The 25,851-nt window shown below is 36.2% G+C and overlaps 1 protein-coding gene across 8 annotated transcripts in view; it reads right to left on the reverse strand.

The window, feature by feature from the left end:
* Positions 1 to 25,851, reverse strand: part of LOC145998708 (zinc finger protein castor homolog 1-like) — a 347,264-nt gene that overhangs the window by 10,444 nt on the left and 310,969 nt on the right. For 6 of the 8 annotated variants that reach the window (XM_083135199.1, XM_083135205.1, XM_083135203.1 and 3 more), the window contains 15 exons: positions 24,542 to 24,758; positions 23,143 to 23,453; positions 20,930 to 21,188; positions 19,859 to 20,093; positions 18,010 to 18,166; positions 16,525 to 16,710; positions 14,877 to 14,891; positions 11,794 to 11,976; positions 10,077 to 10,312; positions 8,728 to 8,957; positions 5,685 to 5,879; positions 4,973 to 5,184; positions 2,905 to 3,079; positions 1,942 to 2,094; positions 64 to 295 (listed from right to left, as the gene is read on the reverse strand). In XM_083135199.1, the coding sequence (XP_082991325.1) occupies positions 64 to 295; positions 1,942 to 2,094; positions 2,905 to 3,079; positions 4,973 to 5,184; positions 5,685 to 5,879; positions 8,728 to 8,957; positions 10,077 to 10,312; positions 11,794 to 11,976; positions 14,877 to 14,891; positions 16,525 to 16,710; positions 18,010 to 18,166; positions 19,859 to 20,093; positions 20,930 to 21,188; positions 23,143 to 23,453; positions 24,542 to 24,758 (2,996 nt within the window). The remainder of the gene's footprint in view (positions 1 to 63; positions 296 to 1,941; positions 2,095 to 2,904; positions 3,080 to 4,972; positions 5,185 to 5,684; positions 5,880 to 8,727; positions 8,958 to 10,076; positions 10,313 to 11,793; positions 11,977 to 14,876; positions 14,892 to 16,524; positions 16,711 to 18,009; positions 18,167 to 19,858; positions 20,094 to 20,929; positions 21,189 to 23,142; positions 23,454 to 24,541; positions 24,759 to 25,851) is intronic. The other 2 variants (XM_083135200.1, XM_083135206.1) reach the window with 2 other exon arrangements.

Consider the following 25,851-nt stretch of genomic DNA (forward strand, 5'->3'; position numbering starts at 1 on the left):
TGCTCATGTCCCATCATGGCCACAGTGCAGGACAACTATGAACTTAATAATGAAAAAACGTACCTAAATCTAATATATCCATCCGGGACTGGTTCATCCTTTAGTATACGCATGCTGTTCTGAATCCGAGCCTTCTTTGCTTCTGGGCTTAGCTCTTGAACCGCTGCTATGTGCGCAGTGGGCGACCTCTTCCCAAGCAACGACCATGCAGACTCTTCGCCTCCCATGGAGGCAGGATGATGAGGAGTCTCAAATCCATTTGTTCCAGGGTGTGGCAGTGGAGCAAACATTAGACCTTTGGAAAAAAGGGAAGAAAATTATCATTTTGCAAATATTTATGGGAACAACAGAATAAAAACACTGCAGGAAGAGAACAACATTTTATCTCTCTTCTGGATTTCTAAAAACATGAAATCAAATTCTGAAATTCTCGTGTACAAGGTGCAATAAACAGTATAAGTCAAGCTTGTGTTCAGATAGGTTAATTGGGACTGTACAATACAGTTTAAAGTGGAATCTCTGAACCATTGTGCAATGTGCCTCCACACAGATGTGCAGAAACGTGGATGCCTACCAGGGGGCCAGAGGGGAGGGGTTCCTTAAAAATAGCATTAAAACAAGTTTACACCTTGGCACCATCCTGCAATATATGTGATGATATGGGAGGGAGCGAATCAGAATATATTTTATTAGTAATTCATTTACTTTAGCTGGTTCCAAGTCACTTTTGCTAAAAGGTGCACCAATTTTAACCAATTAGATGAAGAAAAGGAATACTTTAAGGGGGGGGCAGATCAAGTAAAATGTTCAGTAAAGTTAAAGAAAGTGACTTTCAGTAATAGGACAGTAATAGACACTCTGTTCTAATTAAATATTTTCAGGGGATTATGACAATATCTGGAGGGAAGTGCCATTGGCCATTGGCACCACTGTTGAGAAATAGGAGCAGCTAGGGATGGGCCATGGTTCCCCCTGGAGAATGAATGTCATTATAAAAACGTATGTCACACATATAATTTCATTTCAAGTCACAGTAATTTATGATAATTATTTTAAGAATGTTGCAGGAACATAATAACTTCAAATTTAAGGAGTTTTTTGAGGGGGCAACTAAATTATGGGGGGAAACATCCCTCGTTTGTCCACCTCCCCTGGATTTCTTGGAAGCAAGCCACGTAATGGAAAACTCAATATGCTGACCAAGGCAGAAATTTATTTTAAACACACGAGAGAAACAGGACATGGCATAGAGTGAGATGAAGCTAAGCAGATAGGAAGGGAGAAGAGAATGCTAGTGAGAAAATGGAAAGAGGCTAAGGAAATAGAGAAGAAAGGTGAAGAAGACACAATGAACTGGAATGGGGGACTGACGATAAACAAAGAATGTTAGAAAGAGTGGAAAGGACAAGAGAGAAAGAGGAGAGAAGAAGGAAGAAGAATGAAGGAAATAGAGCACGAGATAAAGTCCAACCACATTCTCTTTCAGGTGAAAGTACAGTTGACAAGGGAAAGCCACCTGCTAGAATGTTCCAGAACTACTTTCTAATAGTCTGGAGAGGAGTATTTTTGTGTATATATATCGTCCTGTTCTTGTACCTTGTTACATTTGTACTTGGTACATAGTCTGAAGAAGACCTTGCTAGAAGGTTGAAACGTTACGTTTAGTTTATGTTTTATAATAAAATAAATTTCTGTCTTGGTCAGCATATTGAGTTTTTCATATCATGGAAACAAGGCTTAATGGTGTTACACGTAATGGTAAAAATCCAAAGGGCAATAGACAATGCAAGGTTGTTTTTTTTTTTTGTTTTTTTTCGCGATAAAGGACAAGTTTTAGGAACTTCAGCATGTTTTTCGAGTCCCTCACAGTTGTAATTTTCTTCTGACCGTACAACCTACAAAGTAATTTAAAATACAGAATGTTTATTTATTCATGCTCACCTGCTGGTGAAGTGTAAATCGCCGGCATTCCTGGCTGCATAAATGGTATCCCTTGTGATGTAATCAGAAATGGGCTGGGCATGGCTCCGGGGAAGCTACTGCTGTGTGGTGGGAATGTCTGAGGTTCACCTGGAGTAGCATTTTCATACCCTCCTGAAACGAAATACCATTCAAGTGAATGTACAATGTCAATTAATAAATTTATGATAAATACTACTTTATGAGCCATATTTCTTCACAGCTTTCAGAAAATTTAATATACTTCAATTAGAAACAATTTAAACAATTGAGTGACCCTGGAGTAAAACTTGATAACCAGCACTCGCAATCAAGTGCTCGAAGTGAAGGGGGTTGGTATCCCCAATAGCTAGCAAAAATTTTCACAAAGCATCCCCCCAGCTGTCTTAATGTTACCATGTTAAACCATAGGAACATCTCTTCGGTAAATCACAAGGCTCCACCAAACATCTCCTCACCTAACATTTCCCACTTCAAGCTGAAGTATGAAGAATTTTATTGTTTAAAATGATCCATGACTGCATTCACCACTTCAATGTTGCTTCCATTTAACGTTCATATTTCTATAATATATGAACAGCATAATACAACATATATCTCCACGACTCAATTTCTGCCAGAAAACCCTTCTCTTCTTGAGGAGGTGAATTTCATACCAAGTCAGTCTCCAGAAAGAGAGTTTTCCATCCTACCACTCATCTGCATTACAAGACATGCAACAACTATAAGCATGCAACAAGTTCAACATTGGTTCTGTTCATTTTGCAATGCTCACAAAAATCCCAGATGTTATGATAGCTGAAAGGATGAAACATGGTAGAGTATAACTCTGACAAGAGAAAAAATATAGTGCAAATACATTTCCATCCATCCAAGCCATAATTATATATGGCAATTAAGTAAAAAGCATGTGTGATTAAAAATAAAACACGTTTCCTAACATACCTGGTGTACCCCAGTTGGTTGATGAATCGTTGCTTTCTTCATTGGCTGGTTCCGATTCTGGCGACTTCTCGCTCTCTTCTTCGCACAGCTCCCTCTTTATTGATGACCCTGGGCTGATGGCACCACTGCTATGCTTTTGAATATGTGGACGCAGTCTCTCTAATTCCGAGAAAGCCTGCAGAGGGACAGAAAATTAAACATCAACCACACAAAATATATTTTTCACAGTTTATCAATGATAGATTTAAAGTCTGCCATCTTTATGTATGTTTACCAATTTCACTCAAATGGAAAATCATGCCAGTCCTTGAAGGTATCTAGGTGCTATGAAATTTTCAGCTGAAACGTAAATTTACAGCAGCTATCATGGCCATTAACTTAATTTGTTGATTGATTGAATGATTTAGCTGCGAGTCCAGGGTGTACTACATGGAAGGGATGTTGACATTTGGGTGTCTTCGGAAGGGGTCATCCCTTACAGCCCTCCATAAAATTTATGACTTGTATTGTAAGTACTCGTTTAAATTCTTGCATAGATGTGTCGTTTAAATTCTTGCATAGATGTGCATCACTTACTTGTTTATCAGTAATAGCCAAGTTTCACTTATGTTTGCAACTTGAGATAAAGGAAAAACAATGTATCAAAAATCCCATTTTTTTAAAAAAAAATTTGTGAATAACCAGTAACCAGAATCATTGTCATAAACATGTGACATTACTTTTCAAACTCATCGTAAACAATAAAAGAATCATTGCACATGTGTTAAAAACCATAAGATGGCATACGCAAGGATACACACCGATTCTTTTGAAATTTCTCCTTGAAGTAAGAAGAAATCAACTTGACAAAGAAGACATATGCCCTTTGAATGTTGTTTCCTTTTCCACTCAGCTCGATGACATAAGTGAAACTTGACTATTGGTGTTCTATAATTCGATATTGATACATAAAAGGTCCGGGACTCAAGATTATGCCTTGGAGGGGGAATCCTCTATTGCATTCGTTTTCCCATTGTTTATTTAATATCACAATAGAAAACAGAGACGGGGATAAGAATTCGATGTCTCCTCTGAAAGAAAACTTCATGTACATCAATGAAGAGCTTCTTTCGGGATATCAGCCAAGTCAATTCCAGATATGCTTCCAAGCTTTTGAGAACTAGTTACTCATCTTCTTGATTGAAGAGATGCAAATGACATTAGCTCTTGAGTGCCCATTGTAAATGATGTGACTGATGACATCCCGGAAAAATCTCTTCACCTTTTGCCACCAGGAGAAGTTTCAAGAATTATTTAATAACATAAATATAAATCAAAATAAAAAAAATTAAAAAAACGTTTTGCAAGTGCCATCCCTTTATATACCACTACAATACTTCCAAGTCAAAAATGTAATTTGCTTTTATTGCATTTATTTTTAATTTGACTCTTCAGTCATCTTTTTCACTGTATTAGTAAAAAATAATGATCACTGTAATTAATGGTGTAACTCCTCGTATGCAAACTGTATTACTTTAATTTTATTCTTATTTTATTTTAATTTTATTTTTATTTTATAACCTTATTTTTCATTTATCTTTTGTATATAATTAATTGTAAAGAAAAACAATGATCACTGTAATTAATGGTTAAGTGGAAGAAAAGGCATTAATGCCTTAACTTCGTCATGTAAACAAAGTCATAAATAAATAAATAAATAATTTGAAACTTGGGGTTATAGACTGTAAATATTTTCAGTTTCCATATCGAGTATTTTTATGCACCTTGAATTTGATTGTTACAAATTCAATATTTTTCCTTGTGATTCTATTGTGTGTCACCTGGGTATTCTTTGCAAGTGTACCTTCATCAATTTCATCATATCATCACTCATCATCGCAGTTAGGCAAAAGTGGCATCAATTCTTTGATGGCAAGACTCAGTTTAATATTTAGCGTTGCTTTTCTGCCACTTTTGGCTAATCATGACGATGAGGATGAGTGATGAAACTGTGGTGCTAACCACTCCAGCACAGAGGTTGGCATGCGATTCAGTGAACAAAAGATAATGAATACTGCACACTCCATACCTGATTGCAAGCATTACAATGGTAATGCTCCTTTCTTTTCAACTTGCAGAAAGGACGGCTGCACGACTGCTCCGGGCCATACTTCTCGTGCTTTTCCACGTTCATCCACTCTGGACGAGGAATATCAGAACACGGCTGCTGTAGTAATTTGGCTAGAGACTGTTTGCTGTCTGACTGAACTGCGTAGCTCCCTTCTGAAGAGGACACGTTTTCTGGAACAAAGCAAAAAGATTACATAAGCTCTAGCGTATTGTCGTCTTGCACGAGTATACTGACATCATTAATGAATTAGGGATAATAATAATATTTAAAAATTTATAAAATAGGCATAACAGCACAGTCTTATTAAGACAAACATGCAGGAAGAAAGACGCAGTGGGTGCAATTTTCCAGTTTAGTATCGAGAAGCAGGGGGATGCGTGCATTGTGTACTTTTGGTGTCTTTAGTGCGGCAAGCAAATTAACGTAAATGTTAGTCTGCATTCACTTGCAGGGTTAAGAAACTGTCTCAGTATGAATGTTAGTGTGATATTTGGCAGATGTAACATTTAAAAAAAATCACACGTACATCACGTTTGTCTTAATGAAGTGCTGATATCACAACATTCCGAGGGTCACAAGTTCAAAGCCAGTCCACGTGAAAATTATTTACAGTATTTTAATGGCCTGGCTAAGCCTTGTGTAACCTCCGGTGTTCGTTTTGTGCACCTACCTGACTTACTCTCCTCCTCACTGATCTCCAAGTGGTCCACCGCCTGGTCCAGCAGATGCGAAGGAGAAGGGTGGGGGGAGGACATTGGAGATGTTGCTGTGGTTGTGGTGGGTGGCTCGGATTTCACCACCTTCCCCTGAGGCTGGCTGGTTGAAAAAGCTGACAGGGGGTAGTACGTCCCCGCAGCTTTTACCACTGTCAGGCAAAGGAAAATTAGTTATTGACAAACGGGAAGGCTTGCTAGCAACGAAGTAACAAGCCTTTTTTGCTGGCAAGCTTTTTCTACATATTTCTAATCAGGAAAGATGCCAATACTAGTGTATTTTTAGAAGTGTAGTATCAGATTCCAATTGAGAATCTACGGCATTCAACACTTTGATTGAGATTAAGCTTTGAATATTCAGATTGATTACTACATAACAATGTATCTCCTCGTAACATTTCATTTGAAGAGTATAACTTCTTTGTGTGAACTTCACACAAAGAACTTCAGTGAAACAATAATCTTACTACACTCAAATCTTCATAGCTAGTTATCACAATTTGGTGATTGGTTGGAAATTTTGCAATCAGGATCAATAATTTGAGTTTACTTTTCAAGTTCTCTTTTATGCACACAAATGTTAATTGGCACTGGATCTACAGTTTAAAGTGTGATCCAGAATCAATCATGAATCATCCACTATTCATATATATATATTCCACAACTATAGGCCTGCAAAATTCTTGGATGCTATCTACAACTTGTGTATGTCAATGGAAGCTCTGTGCTCAAAAACAGGCAAACCCTCTGTTTTGGTAAAACTTAGTAACTTAATTATTTGTTTCGGCCAAGCCTCGCTGTAGGAAAAATGGATGACCTACATATATGAAAACCACTCCATACTTCCATATCAAATTATACAAAATTGATATTGTTAATACTTGCTGGAGAGGAAGTTGTAATGGAAATTGGATTGGCTCAGTTTTGGCTCAGCTGGGCAGTATTCCAATGCAGCAAGGACACAAGAGAAGTCTTATAGTTGGCCAAGGTTGTAATTCATAACCCATATAAAGGGCTCGGGTATAAAAAATGGTGATATTTTGGTCATTATTGAGTTTCTTAAGCAGAAATGTTATTAGAAACTATACTGTAGATAAAATTGTTTTCTTGTTGTGTTTACCAATTTCAGAAGGATTCAATAAGTCCAATGCACATTGCATGACATGGCAATTACATGAGAACACTGAAGGATGGCGTTTTACTGTAACTCAATAGGCTCTTTACTTTGTAACTCAATAATAACCAAAATGTCACCATGTTTTATCTCCGAGCCCTTCATATGGCAGATGGATGAAATCACTTCATTTTTACCAAAGTGAGGGTTTTTGTATGCATAGCCTCAATTGTAACCAGAGAAACTTGATTTTCATTCTGTATTACAGCTTTGACTTGTCCAGTTCGGAACCATAGGAAGGCCGGTACACAAAACTTTTAAACCTGGATTCCTTCGTGTACTTTCCTCAACAGCATATCAGAAATTTGCTGCAGTTAGGCAATTACGTTTATTCTGGCACAGATTTTTGGCATCAAAACAGATTGATGGACCTGAATGACAAACTTTGCCCAAAGATGTAGATATTTTTTTTAAATTTTATTCTCCGATATTAATGTTACACAAATGCTAGTATTGGCATATATTTATAAACAAAAGAATAAAACAAGAGACTACAGGCTAAATAGGCTAAATATGAATGACAGAAAGTTGAAGTACTACAATTATCCACATGACATACAAACACTTCCCCTCACCCACACATGAAATAGGGTCCAATCTGGTTAAGAACTATACACCTTCTAATTCCCATAAATAGAGATGCACTGCTCCCAACATACACACTATTTCTTGTGAAAGGCTCCAAAGTATCCCATCACCATGCTAAATCATAAACAGGAAAGAAAAAATATTCACACACTCAGAGAAACAGTGCACCTCAACTTCTATTTTGCCTAAAATATTTACAAAGGTTAAAAAAAATAGCCACGTGTAGTAAATACAAAACAGACATTGAAGAACTTGTGATTTTATTGTCTCACCAATAAAGCTGAAAAGTTTCTTTTTCCTTTTTTGAATAATTTCTTCTCACTAGGTTTTAATCTATTTTCGAGTTCATACCCCCACAATTCAAGACACTGCATAACAAATAAAATCCTATCAAATCAACTTTCTAATTACTTAATAAAATATAAATATATACATATATATATATATATATGCACAGACACAATGAAAACTTCATTATAAATAATATACCTGGTGTTAAAAAGCTTACAATATGAAAATGTTCATTGTCACTAGAAAGGTTACGGAAATTATGCAGGAATGTAAAATAATATACATATCATCAACAGTAATGCATATATCTTATAAAATCACTTTTTTTTTCATTTGCATGTTGAAAGTAACAAGAATTGATAGATTTAAATGTTACAGAATGCTACACTATAGTATGAACCATTTATCATTTGAACCAGTCACACAAGATTTAAAATAAAAGTGTGCAAACTTCATTTAGATCAAAATATTTAAAGTTGGATTTTTACATATATCTTTGTCATATTTTATGTTCAACTTACAGATGTAAAAAGGCAGAGGAAAACATTTGTTTCTTTTTTTAAAAAATGGTCACTTTTTACTTGTAAAAGTATTTGATCTAAATTAAAAAGATAGGTACAATTTATTACATAAAATTAATTATATTAAGTTAAACTATAATTAGAAAGAATCTAATTATATAAATACTGAGAAAAGGCATCGGCTTGATGTGTATTTCGAAACTGAAGCAACAAGTCCTCAAGTCCTTATTTCTTAATACATTTATACAAATAGCAGATCATGTCTCACTCTTGCCTAACACAGAAATAATTGGAAACCTGTATTTAAAATTAACCGAAGAATGGAATCTAAATAAATGTATTCTTAGTGATTGCTTATGGATCTTTCTCCACCAATAAATGTCTTGATCTAAATGAACAAACTGCATTTTCTTCAATTATCCTCACCTGTGGTCTTCTGTTGCGAAACAGAGTCTGGCATCATCGGTGACGATTGGCTCGACTGTGGACTCTCCGGCTCTGGCTTTGGTGGCTTCTTTCCGAGTGAATTTGGTGAACTGGCACAGGACGCTGATTCATCCCTGTGTTTCTGTTCGTGGACAGCCATGGTGGAGTACCGAACAAAGGAATAGCCACAATTTGGTCTTGTACAGTGGAAGTGGCGATTGACTTTATTGCTGTTAAGAATAAAGATAAGAACCATGACAGGAAAAAGCTTTATCACTGAATTTATAATCAATTTACTGCATTTCAAATATAAAAAAATATGTAAGTCTACTTTCAACAAATAACTTATCTAATCTAACTAGGATAGAATACATTTTAATCTTCATCACACACCCCAAGGAAGCAAGAAATTATTGCTTTGTAAGTTTTGTGATAATAAATGTTATTGGTAATAGCCAAGTTTTACTTACGTTAGTGAGCTGAAATGAAAGAAAAAACAACATTTCAAAATTCTCACATCTTCTTTGTCAATAACCAGAATCATTGTCATCAGGGGTTTACCCAGAAGTTTCCATTTTGGGGGGTGTAAGGCTAAATCTTGAGCCAAAAATGACCAAAATTTTGGCCTTTGTGAAAAATGTTGGGTGTTGTCGAGTAAGTTTTTGGGGGGTGTGGATAAATCAGTGAATGTATAGTGACAATGATTCTGGTTCTTGATTCTTTTGGACTTTCTACCATGAAGTGCGACTTCACAGAAGAGACTCGATATCTTCAAATTATGTTTTTTCTTCATCTCCGCTCACTATTGTAAGCAAAACTTGACTATTACTGATAAACAAGTGAGCTATGTGAAAGAACTACAGGAATGATAAATATCAGAACATCAGTGCTGACTGAAATTATAGCGTGCCTAACATCATGGACGTCTGCAGGATTTGTTTCAGGGAGGGCAAGCAAGGTAATTTGTTCCCCGGGGGAAGGGGGGTGCGAATGAGGTGTATTTTCCCCATAATAGTGATGGACCCTCAAAAAACAGTATTTCAGTCTGAAATTATCATGTTCTTTCAATGTATTTATAATAATTAACATAAATTACTGTCACTGAAATGAAATGATGTGTGAAATATATAATTTTCAGGTGGACATTCATTTTCCAGGGGAAGCATGGCTCCCTTGCCCCCCCCCCCCCCCCCATTTCGGACGTCCATGCATACTAGTCTACCACAATGCCCAATGCTCAACTATATAATACTAATAATCGTCATTGTCATCATCACAAACAACAATAACAACAGAATCTTTGATATGCAACCATCCACCAAAGTTTGTAAATGGAGTGGTAGGCTTACCTATGACACGCAGGCATGCGACAGTCTATTGTTCGGTCAAAGAACACAAAACCTTCCATGATGTCAATGTTGTCATGGAAATCTTTTGAATGCATGATAAGGAGATCCTCTCTGTCTGTGATGTAGAAGCACCGGGGTTGCGTACAGTGGTAGTGATACTTTCCATTGTACGGGCACAGCTGATCAGGGCAGGGGTTGTTTTCAGGGAATACGTAGAATCCTTCCATCACTTCCATCTGCAATAGAGACAGGCTTTATCAGATCAGCCATTAACAAGCATCAATGCACTGTGTTAGTATAGTGTACACTCTTGCCTAAAAAGTTTGTGAAATTTTAACCTGTAATAAAAGAAAGACTACAGAATGCTACTACCTTGGCATTGAGCTGTTACACACACAGGACCTTACCAAGTATGGGCAGTAAATCTTTTTATTATCACGGTACATATACTTTTGAATTATTTATCTTGCAGCTTACATCTTACAAGCATTTACTTACGTGTGTATCAGTTCAATGGTAAAATTACCGATAATTTTTAAGAATCTGGTATATCTATAAATATCTTATATTTAGTGCAATATTCTGCCATTTTGTTATAATTTTTATGGGCATTATAAACCCATTCCCTATTTCTAAAACGTAAATGTCTAAATATGAAGCTTCTTTAGCATAGCTGTCATCTGGAAACATGCATTTGTTAAGGAGGTCAATGAACCATTCACGTTCTTCAAGGACAATTTGGAATACTATAATCGGTTATTGGTATCGGTAAATTTTATTTCGGTACTTTATCAGTATTGGCCAAAATTTCATATCGACCCATCCCAATTTTAAGTTTGAATAATGTTACAGTTATAACAACGGAATGAATTTAACAATAGCATAAAGTAGCAGTTTTTCAGTGAACCTTGAAACAAGTAATTTATTATTATTATTATTATTTTAATGACGGAGTTGTGAAATTTTAATTATGGATCCCAAATTTCACAGATAATTCAAAGTTCTCCTCCTATCTACTGGGATTCTTGATTTCTTCTGAAGGATTAAATTTCAAATGTGGTAGAAAGTGCTATTAGAAAGGCAAGCAAGTTGTATATTATCTTTTCTACACTGCTTAAGGTATGAATGTAACGAGCAGTGGCATATTCTGAAAATATGACTGGTTTAGCCCATTTCTTATTTATTGTATATATTTATTCTATATTAATTAGATATAATAGAAATAAAACACCAATGCAGGCATGAAAGTAAAACAAAACAAAACAAAAGTCAGATAATTTCAAATTTTCCGGCAATATCTATGCATATAAAAAAGTTGATTTACCAATGGGAGAATATGGCACTGGAAACAAGGAGATGATACAATCAAATTAAATTGTAATATATTTGTAGCTTTCCTGGCGATGTGATTCGAACAAGTGTTCTCGGTTAGCATCCAACATTGACTTAACCTGGCTGATAACACTTGTTCCTATACCAATATACTGAGGTTATACAGGTTAATCGCCACTATCTTTTCAAATCAAACAGATAAAAAATGGACCAATTAATATCAAATATTACTTCCTAGTTCTCACAATAACTGAATTCATTTTGAAAATGCACATGCTGTTTTTACACATCTATTCTAAAGATCGTCATTCTCCTTAAACAGCACAGGTCTTCATTATTTTTTGCATACAATGTTTCCATTGGTACAACATGTGAAGGCACTTACAGGATTTGTGGGCCTTGCACTCGTACTTCCAGTAGGACTTGGAATGGGAGGAGGTGACTGTTGTTCTGACTGAAGAGGTTGCACTCCATATGGTGGAACAGGTGTCGTCGGCTTTGGAAGTTTAAAGCATGTGAATATGGCTTGTGGAACATCCATCACCCCTTGACCAGAAGAAGTTGGCAGCTGCAATGAGAGAATACAAGAAGAAAAATTAGTTTGTAACAGAATACAGTAAAATTCAGAATTTCCAAATAGTTAAAACGGTATACAGCTATAACTTCATGTTAGTTTGGTGATACTCCCGTGTATCTTTGTGGGGAACTTGTTTGTTATGTTAGCAACTAAACTACAAAACTTCAATCTTATAATTTCTTCAATTGAACAAATGTGAAATTCCATATACACATTTTGCAACCTGGATGTTCTTTAGGTTTGTAATGTTAGTACAAATAAAAATAACTGCAAAGATATATCAACAAAAATTTCATATGATTAAACAAGGAATTTAAGAAATACTTCTAAACGTAAATATCAAAATGTCCCAGTGGCATTTAATATCCTAATACACTCAGAACAAGAACCATTTTTCTGTACACATTTATCTTTGACTATATCAAATATTACTTATATCTTACCTCTGTTGGAAAATAGTACTAACTTTGGGGGAAAATTATAAATACAGTAAACCCTTGTTAACCCAAACATGCCTAAGACGAACACTCTATTAACATGAACAAAATGTTGGTCCCGGCAGGGATGTATTAATCTTATAGAACGTTTTATCGGTTAACACAATCAACTTATACCAACAGATTCAGATCAACAATGTGTTCAAATGTGTTTTTGCATTCTTTAAAACATAGCCAGTACAAGTTTGATCCGAATTGACTGCTAGTTTTATGGAGGCTATGAGTACAGTTGGCTGTGAAGTTACCAGGCATTTGCGTTCCCGTCTGCGACAGCACAATACACAGGAATTTTTCACCAGAAAATGATCTGTGAGTACATTTTTTTAAAAGGTTAATTACTGTAGTACTGTAGTAGTGTTTTCTATGATGACATACATAAAATGGTTAATGTGTAATGAACTGTATTGCAACAATAAAATTTGAGTCCCTGGTTAGCACGAATTTTTTTTAACATGAACACTTGGTTTTTCGGTCCCTTGGGATTCATGTTAACGAGGGTTTACTGTAATTACAACCTTTGTCAGAAAAATTTCAGGACTATTTTTTTTATTCTTTACCTGTGATATTCAAACACAAGAAATGGTTGTTATTCAGTCACCTGTTGATATGTGTTCTGAATAGAAATGGCCTTGGAAGTATTTCCATGTAAACACACCAGGTGGCAGGGCTGTGCTTAGCAGCCCACTGTTTGGCTTGTTGGTGCATTTAGTTGGAAGTTACACAAGTGTCATGATGGACGTGCATTCCGAGCAGAGAGTTAACATAAAGTTTTGTGTTAAGCTGGGAAACCCTTAGTGAAACATGGAATATGGTACAGCAAGCATTTGGTGACACGGCATTATCAAGAAGCCATATCTTCAAATGGCACAAGAGGGCAGAGATTCAGTGCAAGATGATCCAAAGACAATCTTGATCCAACTTTTTCATGCTAAAGGTTTGGTGCATGAAAATCTGCCTGAAGGACAAACTATAAACAAAAACCTTTATATTGACGTCCTGAAACATTTGTGTCAAGCAATTCAGCGGCACAATCCTGATTTGTCGGCATCTGGGCAGTGGTTCTTATTCCACGACAATGCAAGGCTACATACTGCTTTATCAGTCCAGGAATATCTGGCCAAGCATCGTATCTCTGCTCTACCACATTCCCCATATTTACCTGACCAGTTACCGTGTGATTATTTCTTGTCCCCCGTGTGCAAACACCGCTGAAAGGGAAGCGTCATGAAGATATTGGTAGCAATCCAAACGGTTTTGTGACAGATGTGCTGAGAAGCATCCTAGATGAAGCTTTCCCTGCTTGCTTCCCTGACCTCCAGAAACGGTGGCAGCTGTGTATAGATAGCCGAGGGGACTATTTTGACAAAACCTAGGACCATTAGTTCCTAAGTTGAATAAATTATTTTTTACGAGCTCAGTCCTGGAACTTTTCTGACAAAGGTTGTACATTACATTGAATAATGACAAGTGAAACCCGTGACATTATTTGGGAAAATCACTTGGATATTTTATTTGCTAGTAATTTTTTTTTCCCGTATGAAATAATCTAAATAAAACTATTTTCAAGGTAATATTATAAAATGATTTTCATGTAAAGAAAAGGTAATAACTCTTATCTTCCAAAACTACTGTTACGTTCACTACTGTGAATTGGATAAAAAAAAATATTAAATTTCTTTTGTACATGTTTTGGGGTGGAACGGATTTAAACCAGACAATTATTAACACTATTTGAATTCTAAATAAAATATTTCATGTTTCGAAATAACTTGTTACATTCTTGACATAATAGAGAGAGAACTGAAAAATACTATAAACACTTAAAAATAGTTGATAAAACACACAGGTGTTGAATCTGAGGGAAGGCAATGAACTCTCTGCCCCCTCTCCCCACTATTCCACTCTTCTCAAAATGAACTTTTCTGTCTAATCTTTTGACAATAAATATTCATAAAAAAGGTTTAGAATAAACAATAACAATACTAGAGAATGTATTAGCCTTTGGAACACAGCAAAATACATGTCAAACAGAATTGCAAAGTTATCAAAATCAATATGTTATAGATTATAATAAGAATACAATAACAGTCACACACACTTCAAAGGGTTGGGGATTCAGTTCTTCAATTTGTTCAATTCCCCAACAAGAACACACAATCTTGTTCAAATAAGTGTTCATTAAAGAAAAAATATAAGGCACATTCTAAAAGAAGTATCTACAATACAACAGAAACCTTAAAGTAAAATTGTTAAATACCACAAACAAAAAAAGAGTTACTCAAAATAAACATCACATTCTCATGCAGATTAGATTTTTTTATAATTTTTAGTAAAAAATAACGGCACCATAAAACCAACACCAAGTAAATAAATAATGTCAGATAAGTGACTTACATAGTCATTCCAAACCTGAAAGGAAACAGACAAATACATGTTTTACTACGAAGTATTCTACAGTGTCATGAAGTAAGGTACATTACAGTTCAACAACTTGTTCTACAGTAAAATTCTTTTAAAATCAAATTGGAAGCCCAAAAGTACAGTGCACGAGAGTTTTCTTTCTCTTATACCGAAATTAACATATTTAAGACTATACACATTTATTTCTAACTGCCTTTGCTGAATTCATATAACTTCATGCTCAGTCTGGTGTCGTAAGAAATAACTCTTAACAAAATCATACATAGTGATGGCTGTCCAAGACTTCTCAGACTAATACCAACACTAAATTTCCTACAACCCTATTCCGTTTTGAACTTATTAGGGAAATAGATTTAGATTGTTCAACTTTAACATCAATTATGTAGCTCGCAACATATGATGGCCAATGACCACGGAGGCAGAACAAACAAACACTGTAGGGATAGGCCCATGAGGCTGTCAGAAATTTCTGGTGGCCATGAAGGATTTTGATTTTTTAAATTTGATTTGGTATATACTTCACTTTTCTACCACTTTTGGCTAATCGCGAAGATGAGGATGACTGATTATATTGATGAAGTGACACTCACAAAGAATACCCCTGCCCAGACAGGGATTCGAACATGGAACTATTGGCATTGTAGTGCACTGTGCTAACCACTGCCATCAAGGCTGGCTTTTGCTTGAAGGAGCTTGTGTAAAAAGGGCTCAGATTGGTTGCGGAAAATCATGTATTCATGATTCATCAGCCATCATACCTGGCATCCACAAGATTTTCTCCAAAGGTGTGTGTGTTGTGCAGGGACAACATATTTCTGCCTCAGTAGGCTGTGACAATGAGGATGAATGATGATGAGGTGTAATTTATGAAGGACCTAACAAAAAAACACCGATGTTCAGGCCAGGATTCAAGTTTGGACTGCAAGTCTACCACTCATTGCACATGGCCACGGAGTAACAATATACAAATATAAAAACAGCATAGTATCGGAAATATATTTGTGGGACCTTGAATTCATGGAGGAAAATTGACAACTGTTGTATTTATTTCTCCATGGATATTTCCAACATTTCACATCATGACATAAATTAGAACAAAAGGTAGTCTAGAATTCAGCAAAGCATTTCTTTCTTTTTATTTGAGACAGTAATTAGAAGTAGTTTTCTTATACTATTACAAACCATTAAAATAGCATAGAACACAACTACAGGTTCCAAGTAATTACTTTTAAATTATTTACATATTTCCCTTTTTAGGACCACCCATCAATATTTATTTCAATCTTGAACTGAAGAGACTCAGACTACATCAAAACATTTCCTGGGGAATGGAAGAAAATCATCTACAGAGAAAAAATCCCACATAGCTGCAAAATTTCAAACAAAATTACAAATATAAGAGTTTACCCACCAGTCTGGCAACCAAAGCAAAGTTTTTACAAGTACCATTTACAAGAAATTCCTTCCTTCATCTAATAATAGCAGACAAAACAAGTCCATCAGTTCATAGATTGTCATACGTTTGCCTTATATTTGATCAAGCTCATCATCAGATCTTGATGATTGATGTTTTCCAAGTAAGAAATTTACAACAGCTAACGTGTTTACAAAATACACTCACCTCGATGACACGATTTTTAGGTGGCCTTCCTCTCTTCCTCTTGAACATCCCATCCATTGACGTTGTCCATGTCATGGTCATTGGATCTTTTGTCATACTCAGTTTCCGTGAGTACTCGTGCATCTTGTAATGATCCAACCTACGAAATGGTTTGTCCGTGGGAAGAATTATTTCACGGCAGTTCTCCTGCAGGTAAGAGATACAGAAATTTAGAGATGGACCAATATGAACATTTTTGCAGATACCAATACTTGGTTTATTACTCACTTCCGGCTTATTGCGAGAATGAGTTATGACATGATAAAATTTTTTAAGGAACACTCACAAAGAATATCCATGCCCAGGCTGGGATTCGAACCTGTGTTTTCTCGCATCATATCAAATGCTGTGCTAACCACTCTGCCACAGAGGTCGGCTACAGATACCAATAATGAACCACTGTCAAATTTAGATACTGATAACCAATATTGAACCAATCCAATATATTATATCCAACTATTATAAAATAATACAATAATTTGTAATTAGATTTATTTTACTTTGCCTTTTGTGCCACTTTTGGCTAATTTGTGAAGATGGGGATGAGTGATGATATGATGAAATTGATGAATGGACACTAACAAACATCCATGCCCAGGTCAGGATTCGAACCCGGGACCCCTGGCATCATAGCACAATGTGCTAACCACTCTGCCACTGAGGCCGGCAAGTAATACAATAACAATTATAGTGTATGACTAGCCATGTAAGGTTGTGTGTTTGTTTCTATACATAATCGAGGCACCGGACACCGTGGCAGAGGCGCCGGTTAGCACTTCACGCTACAATGCCAGGGGTCCTAGGTTCGAATCCTGGCCTGGGTATTACATAAAAAAAAGATGCATTTGCATCAAAATCCTAACCTTAGTGATGGGTATGCCATTCCTTGATATGCTGCAGTTGTGGTTCTTTCCACAAGTGAAAGAGTCCAATAACTTTGTATTACAACTTGATGGGGCACCGTTGCATTGGCACACTAGGTGCGTTGCTACCTGAACGAAGAACTCCCACGCCATTGGGTTGGGCGATGTGCTGAAGATGACTCAGCACTTTTCGCATGGCCTCCTAGATCTCCTGACCTAACGGTTTGTAATATTTTTTTCCTTTTGGGGCATGTGAAAGACACAGTGTATGTGCCACCACTACCAACAACTTTGGTTGAGCTGCAGGATCGCATTACACCTGCATTTATGACCATTAGTAGGGACTTGCTAGAGAGCATATGGGGCAAACTAGACTATCGCATAGATGTGTGTCATGTGATAAAAGGAAACCACATTGAACATTTGTAAAAGTATGTCTGAAACTTGGACAGTTTCTGTTTATTATAATGTATCATTCTTTTTTGTATGTGTTATATATTTTTTAATGCAGTCCTTTCAAACCTGATGAACCATTTATAATTACTCTGTATATTGAAGCATCCCATTAGGATGTTTGACTTACCCAGCCACAGTGGTAATGTTTTTCTTTGTTCTGATAAGGACAATCTTGTGGACAAGGACAAGGATCTTCAGAGATGTCTACGGTGGTGTAAAATGCCTCCGTTGCTTGCTCCTGGTTTTCATGGTTCCTTGCATGTTCACGAACACCATCCTTAGATCTGAAAAAATATATATATATTATTGTTTTCCCCATATTGCTTCAATAAAAAATGTATCTCATGGGAGTTAGTTGGGACATAACTTTGAGGGTCAGAAGCGAACTTGGGATTAACCTGGGGGGGGGGGGGGGTCAAAAAGTTCTCTATCCCACAAAAATAGTATCCAGGACAATTTTCCTAATAACCGTTAAATTTACAAAATCATAAAAATTACTTATTACTTTGCTTCTCAAGTCCGACAAGGTTAACAAAAGTACCATTAAACTATAAATTTTAATAAATTTTGGGGAGACAAGTGCCTCCTTGCCTCCATCAAGTTACGCCTATTGGAGATTAGCTAATTTGTATTTTTGTTATTGAACTATTAGGTACGTGCAAAAGTTCTAGCCATTTTTGACAGGTCACCATTTACTGTAGTACGACCTCACACATGGTGCTGCAAATGCGTGAACGTGTGGTCATGTATTCGGCGGAACCTTAGAACAGCAACAGGCATGTGGACGAGGAGCTATTAGTGGACAGCGTAGTGTGTGGGTGAGACCGATAAGGAACACATCAGTCACCCTTTACTTTTTGAGTTCAATGAAGGCAGTACTGCAGCCACAGCCTGCTGGAACATTCGGGAAGTGTATGGGGCATACGTAGCACATGTCCTCGCTGGTTTTGAAATTTCAGGAAAGAGACAGAAGCTGTCAAGATCAACCACGATCTGGACGTCCAACAGTGTTTTCCGAAGAGGATCTTGACCAAGCCATAAGAAACAAACCATAGTGGAATTAGCAGACACCTTCAAGGAACACAGGATAACAGTCTAAAGATGAGTTTCACCACAAAGTTTGATGGTTGGGTCCCACATCAGCTGCAAGCAAACCAACAAGAGGGTTTCCTTGCTTTCCCGGTACAAAAATCACCAGTTCTTGCATTGTCATGGGCGATGAGAAGTGGATTAGTTAGTTACCAGACCTAAAGCATCGCAGGACTGTGTGTCATGCTTCTGAACCACCACGATTGACATCCAAACCACGCCATTGACATCGAAACCAGAACTTCCTCCCAAGAAGGTGTTGTGTAGTGTGTGGTGGGATATCAAAGGAGGCTCTGCAACCTAATCAAACCAGTAATGCCACCTTCTACTGTGAACAGTTGGACACACTGCAAGCAGCATTGTGACCAAAGCGGCCAGGCCTCGTTCATCGCCAAAGAGTGATCATCTACCATGATAACACCAGGCCACATACTGCTGTCATCACACGTTAAAAATGAATGGACTTTGATTGGGAGGTTTTGCCCCACCTGCCCGAATCTCCTGACTTGATTCTACAGACTACCACCTGTTTTGTGCATTGCAGAACTCCTTCGCTCAGAAAATCTTTGATGATGTGGAGGATGTGAAAATTGCCTTACAACAGTTCTTCGACTCCAAACCTCAGGACTTTTATCAATGCGGGATTCATCTCCTACAAACAAGATGACAAGAAGTCATCGATTGCAATAGCAATTATGCACAGTCCTAGATGACTTACAATCTGTGTTGTTCGCACTTCTATCTGCACACCAAAAACGGGTAGAACGTTTGAACGTACCTAATACATGGGAACTAAAAAGAGGATTAAAAGCTGCTTGAAATAGACAAGGAGAAAATGCAAAGACATCTCAATTACTGAAGGTAGGTTCTCACAGATTCTAACTTACCTAAATGTCATGTCACATCCTTCTGCTGTGCAGTGATAGTGCTCCTTAAAGACATATTCACATTCCGGCTTGCAGCTCTCGTTGGGACTATATCTTGCCAGATACTTCTTCCATAGTTCATCGCCCCGTACTTTCAAGTCATCCATGACAGCTATGTTCTCTGGAGTCAACATTCCTGGAGGAATTCCAGCTCCTTGTGGCATGTAGGACTGTGGACTTGTAGCTTCCATTCCCGCTGAGAAGACAAAAATGCATGATCAATAAGTTTCTAATCGCAACGCTAAGAAGCTTCATGGTTTCCAACTCAAGAGCTAAACAACCGTGGTGCAAAAAACCCACCGAGGGTGAAGGTCTACTTTTACCAAGGTCAAAAATTGCTTTTTGTTGGAGGACACATAGTTGGTGCATCATGTCCCATCGTTGCTACTTTTCTGGCTTTCAAGACCAAAGTCTGCTACTATTCTTTTCGACTAGCTCCCCAATTTTTCTTACAATGCTGGGTCAACACCAAAATTTTGGTGTTCCCACCAGGAATCATACCTACGATCATTTGCACCAAAGGCAAGAGCACTACACATTAGGCTACACCACTCACAGAAACACAATGAAAACATATTTGAAATAAAAAATATTCAAAATTCCTTCTCAGAGAAATCAGAATATTTGCATGAAACTATGCAATTTTCTCATGGATTTTGTAACACCAAAATCATGCAGAGATGAAAGCACCGATAAGCTATAAATATTAATTAAAGAACAAGGATTCTGCTTTTCTTTTAATTTCTTGCAGTTTAGCAGTTGTTCAATTCTGGGAAACCAGAATGAAACATTGCAAGAAAATAAAATAAAGAAACACTTAAAATAATCATGTATTATTTTTTATGAGAAAATTCAATCAAGACTAATTTACCTTGAGACTTTTCCAGTTATAATTGTCATAAATACCCAAAAGAATCAAAAAAGCTTTAAAAGCATAAATCAACATCCATGCACTCTTTATAACAGATTCACAGACGAGAAGATGTTAATAATGATTAGATATTTGGAAACATTCCTTAATTGCAAGCCTACCTGGAAGTACAGGGTATTTTGGAAATGTTGGAGTTGTTGGAGGCTCTTTCTTTATTGTTAGCCCTCCGGGTATACCACAATTCATCACATCCGAGGAGCTTGTGGGAATTCCACCATTGACACTCATCGGTTCTCTGGGTGGTTCACTAAACTGTGGAATGGAATTTGTTAGCGATGGTCCAGGAACAGGTCCCTGGATCACGGAAGTCTGGATGGCGGCAGGCATTGGTGGTTGAATGGCATCTGGTTGTTGCGACATCTGGAACAATGTATGGCAAGTTTATTGTTATGTTTAAGTAGAAGGTAAACGATTATATCAAATGGAGTCTTCTATGTACAAAAATAATAATAAATTGGACACAACATCTAAATTTGTATTACGTGGCATATGCAGGTTTCTTGAAATACTAAATAATTTTATAAATTACAAACATCCTCTCTCATCCATCTGTATCATTACACCCCCTTTTTTCCTTGAATTGAATTGTTGGCTTTTTCCCTTGAATTGAATTGTTGGTTTTTTAAGTGCACTTTTTTGCGCAATATGCCTCCGCCAGATATTGAACCTAAAGAACTCGCCATGTTATAGTATCCTAACTCCATCCCCCTTCTTGCCGAAACCACAATGCGTGCCACGGTCGACAGTCGAAAGCATTGCCACATCTTCTCTTACTTCTCGTCTATGAGCAGCCAGTCCTCTGGGTATGGTTACTGCATTGCCTAGTGGCATGTATATGATGGAGGGATGAAGACATTTACATTAAAAAGAAAAGGGAACTAAACTGATTTTTTTGTGTCTCTCGAAAAATGCTCAAGGCAGCAATGAAAGAACATCCACCTATGGCACTCTCTCCTGTCCTATTTTAGGGGTGGCGTGGGAGTGGCAAGATGCTTGGAAACTCCAAACTAGCCATCCTTTGTCGGTGTGCACTACACCCCTAGATTTATGGCTGTGGATTTCTCTCCAATTGGGGAAACGAAGGATGTTATAACTTGGCAAAGTCTGTATTCCCTTGATACAACAACGATTATAAGGTTATTACAATAACTTATCATTCGATATAAAATTTTCAAACTTCAGTTTATTGTATACATGGTGCTAAATCATGGATTTAAAAAGCTATAACAGAGACAAATTTCTCATAAATATAATAAAATTATCTTCTGATTCTTCCTTTATTCAGCAATATCAATGTTTTTGTAGTTGATCATATTTCAAAAGACATTTTATCACTGAATTGATTAGCACAAACAAGTCACTATGATGAATTTTATGCTTATCAATAATACATAAAATATAAAAAAACACCTATGAAGATGTTTTGGGACTAGCAACTAATGGTCAGGCAATGAAATCACACTGAAAATTCTTAACAATAACAAAGCAAAAATATAAAAACTTGATGACATTTTTGCCCAGCTCCATGTGTTTACTATTGCCACTGTATGAAATGACTAGTACCATGCTATTCACACCAAGGACGTATTTAGGGGAGGGTCCAGGAGGTCCAGATCTCCTCTCCCCCTGAAGACTTACTAATTTCAAAAATTAAATAATGAAATAATAAAATTACTAAAATTAAATAATTAAAATATACTTGTTCTTTAATCGAGGTTTATTTATTTCTGCCAAACCTATTGGAAGGCAAGGATTACATTGTAATTATACTACTTTGAATGACAGTGGCAAAGTGGATTTACGCAAAATTTATTACTATTTACAACGTAACATTCATAAAATATCACCAGGAACTTTACTTTTCTTCAACTGCATCTAACAATCCTTTTTTTATATTTAATAAATATTCAATTCTTCATCTATTTGACATTAATTTCCTTGCCAGGGCAGGCTTTTTTTTACAAATTTTGTCGACCTAAACTACACGTAAGCTAGATAATGAATATGTGCTGTTATATCACTATTCTTATACAGTATTTTTCCTATTCATGTAATAAAATATAATATTAATTTATTGGAATATTTTAATTAATACTATTTTAATTAATTTAATTTAATAAACATTTTTGTTTAAACCTTATTATAATTAATAATAATCATCTTTTGAGACACTTGGTTCGGACCCCCCCCCCCCCCTAAAACCCGAAACACATTTCTAGCTACGTGCCTGATTTACGCCTCATCAATATCTTTCACAATATTGAAATCACTTTGCTTACAATACTTCAAAATATCTTTAAAACAGCCAACTTACCTGGTCGTTAAATGCTCGAAGGATGTTTGGATTCAGCTGCTGTCCCTCTCCGAAAGTCTTCATCATGCTTTGAGCTAACTTGAATTTCCTGTAGGCCATTTCATTATCTTTCCTTTCGTGTTTTCTCTTGTGAGAATACAACTGCCCGCTTGAATGGAGGACATAGCAACAGCCTGGTCGTATACAATGAATGTGGTTGACTACTCTGGAGAATCGACAATTCTCGAACATACAGTGCTCGTGCTTCATGAATTTCTTAAATCCATCTTTATTCAACTGTTCGTCTTTGATGTGATATGTTTTATGTTTCTCTGTAAAAGAAAACAAAATATTTACTATTATTTGTTTGTTTGTATGAAACCAAGAAGTATTCACAAGATGACAGATAATTAGCTAGCTCTATTTCTAGGTGAATATTGATGTTTTATTTTTTACAGCGATTGTTAAGTGTGTCGTAGTTACTTGTTTGAAAAAGTAACTCTCTTACTTACAGTTTGTAACTCATATTTTCAGTTTATTTGTATTTGATGAGTGATGATTAATCATGAAATTGATGAAGAGACATTCACAAAAAACACCCATGCCCAGACTGGGACTTGAACCTAGGAACTTTAATGGCAAGATCAAAAGTTGACCACTTAACACACTCTGTCACAGAGCTGACTTATTGATAACTCGCACATGTGTTGTGCATGAATTGAAAGCATTATTTTCTTATTACTTCCAAACACTAATTTTTAACACATTTTCAGTCTTCAAATTTTAACATTCTCAGTATATTTCATTAGGAGACAGAACAGAACAAGCAAGAATGGTGTTTAACTCATAAAAAATTAAAGAGAGAATATAAATTGTATCCAGTGAAACTGATTCCTGGAAAATGATTCCCAATCCAAGATGGTGCCTGGATAATTAAAATAGTGAGACACTCTGCTTTCCATCCTGCTGTATGCATATTTTGTTTAACAAATTCAATAATAATGAGCTGCCAATTATGCATGCAGACATTTCTTTACAGAACTTAAACTAAACTCCACTTTGCTCACTTTAGGCTCATGGTAGGCTAATCAGAACTGTATCTACCCAAACCATTTAAGATAATAGGTTTCTGCTTTCATTTCTTTATACACTTTATTCTTCATATTTGTTCAGTTTACCCTGACAATATGATAATAACATAGAATAATAACCATCTACTACTCTAATCTCTCAAACATGGAAGTCAGCACGACTCCCATTTACAGTACTATAACAAAACAGGGCAAGTGTAGGTTTGAACTGATTCTCAGCTAGATTCACCCCTCCGAAGCATAACTTCTGGATCCGCTACTGACTAAAGGACTAACCATTTTAATAAGGGAGAGATCCGCAAAACTATGACAGCAAATTTCACACTTACCCATATCTGCTTTGTTTTTGAATGTGTATCTGCAGTTGGAGCGGCGGCAATGAAAGTGGGTTGTCCTTTGTCCAAAGAAAGAGCAGTAGCTGGCTCCACAGTCTTCTGTGGCACGAAACCTCTGGAAGCCCTCTTGAATGATAGCTGAGTCTTTCCGGTGGTAGTTTGCATGCATTTGAACATCTGAGGTGCTAATGTACACTTTATCACAGCTTTCCTGCAATGGAAAATTAGGAAATACTTAAAGAAACAATTAAAAAAAAAAATATGCCCTATCACAAAAAAAATTCCAAAATCAGTCCTTTTTATCAAGTTTCAAATTTGATTTTTGTCCTTTATTTTGTAGTATTTCAGTTATAAAGAGGCCTTAAGAGGCTTAAAGAGTGCTTATTTAAGAAGTTCAGTTCCCCCTGATTTGTTTAGTAAATATATTGCCTTAATTTACATCAAAAGAGCAAAATTGCAGAATTGAACATTACATTATTATTATTAAATATTGTGAAAATGTTATACTTTATTCCTGATATTTATTTTATTTATCCATGCCTTCCCACTGCCTCCTTCACCCTTAGCTCATTTTTTGACATCTTTGTACAATTTTGCATAATTATTTTTGTGCTAAATTTACATTGCAGAATAAAATTCTTTATTAAAATAAACATCTTTAGTTTCTCTGTAGTGAGTCATGTGAAAATCCCAGCATATCTGTTTCAGCATAACTCGAATGAAATAATTTTCGAAATTTCCTCATTTCCAAAAACACATGATATCCCAGATTCTGAAAAATTACATCTGCTTAGAATTCCTTCTAGAGCATTCACATGAATCTGCATGTAGTTTGATTTCACTGTTTAGATATTTGGAATAGTTTTGTGGCTATGTATGCCTATTGAACTATTGCAAATATATAGACAACAGTGAAAGTAAAACACAAGAGATTCATGTGAATGCTCTAGAGAAGAATCTAAACACATGTAATTTTTCTGATTTTGGAATATCATAGTGGTTTTTCGAACTGAGAGAAAATTTCGAAAATGATTTTGCTGGAGTCTGCCAAACATCCAGCTGAGGCTTAAGATAGAAGAGCTGTATTGCTAAATCTGAAGTAGGGATGGCAAAATCTGGCTACAATTTTATCCCGATATCGGATAATTTTCTACCTGCATTCCACATATCTAGATATTGGATATTCTGATATCCGGATATATGTATTATCCAGATATCTGATATCCCTATTATCTAAATTATCTAGATATCCATATGTGTGCATTAGCCAGACAGTTTTATCACTTATGTTTTATGGGCTATAT

The sequence above is a fragment of the Lepisma saccharinum genome, chromosome 14, assembly GCF_977018435.1.
Source record: "Lepisma saccharinum chromosome 14, izLepSacc3.1, whole genome shotgun sequence".
NCBI classification, from domain to species: Eukaryota; Metazoa; Arthropoda; class Insecta; order Zygentoma; family Lepismatidae; genus Lepisma; species Lepisma saccharinum.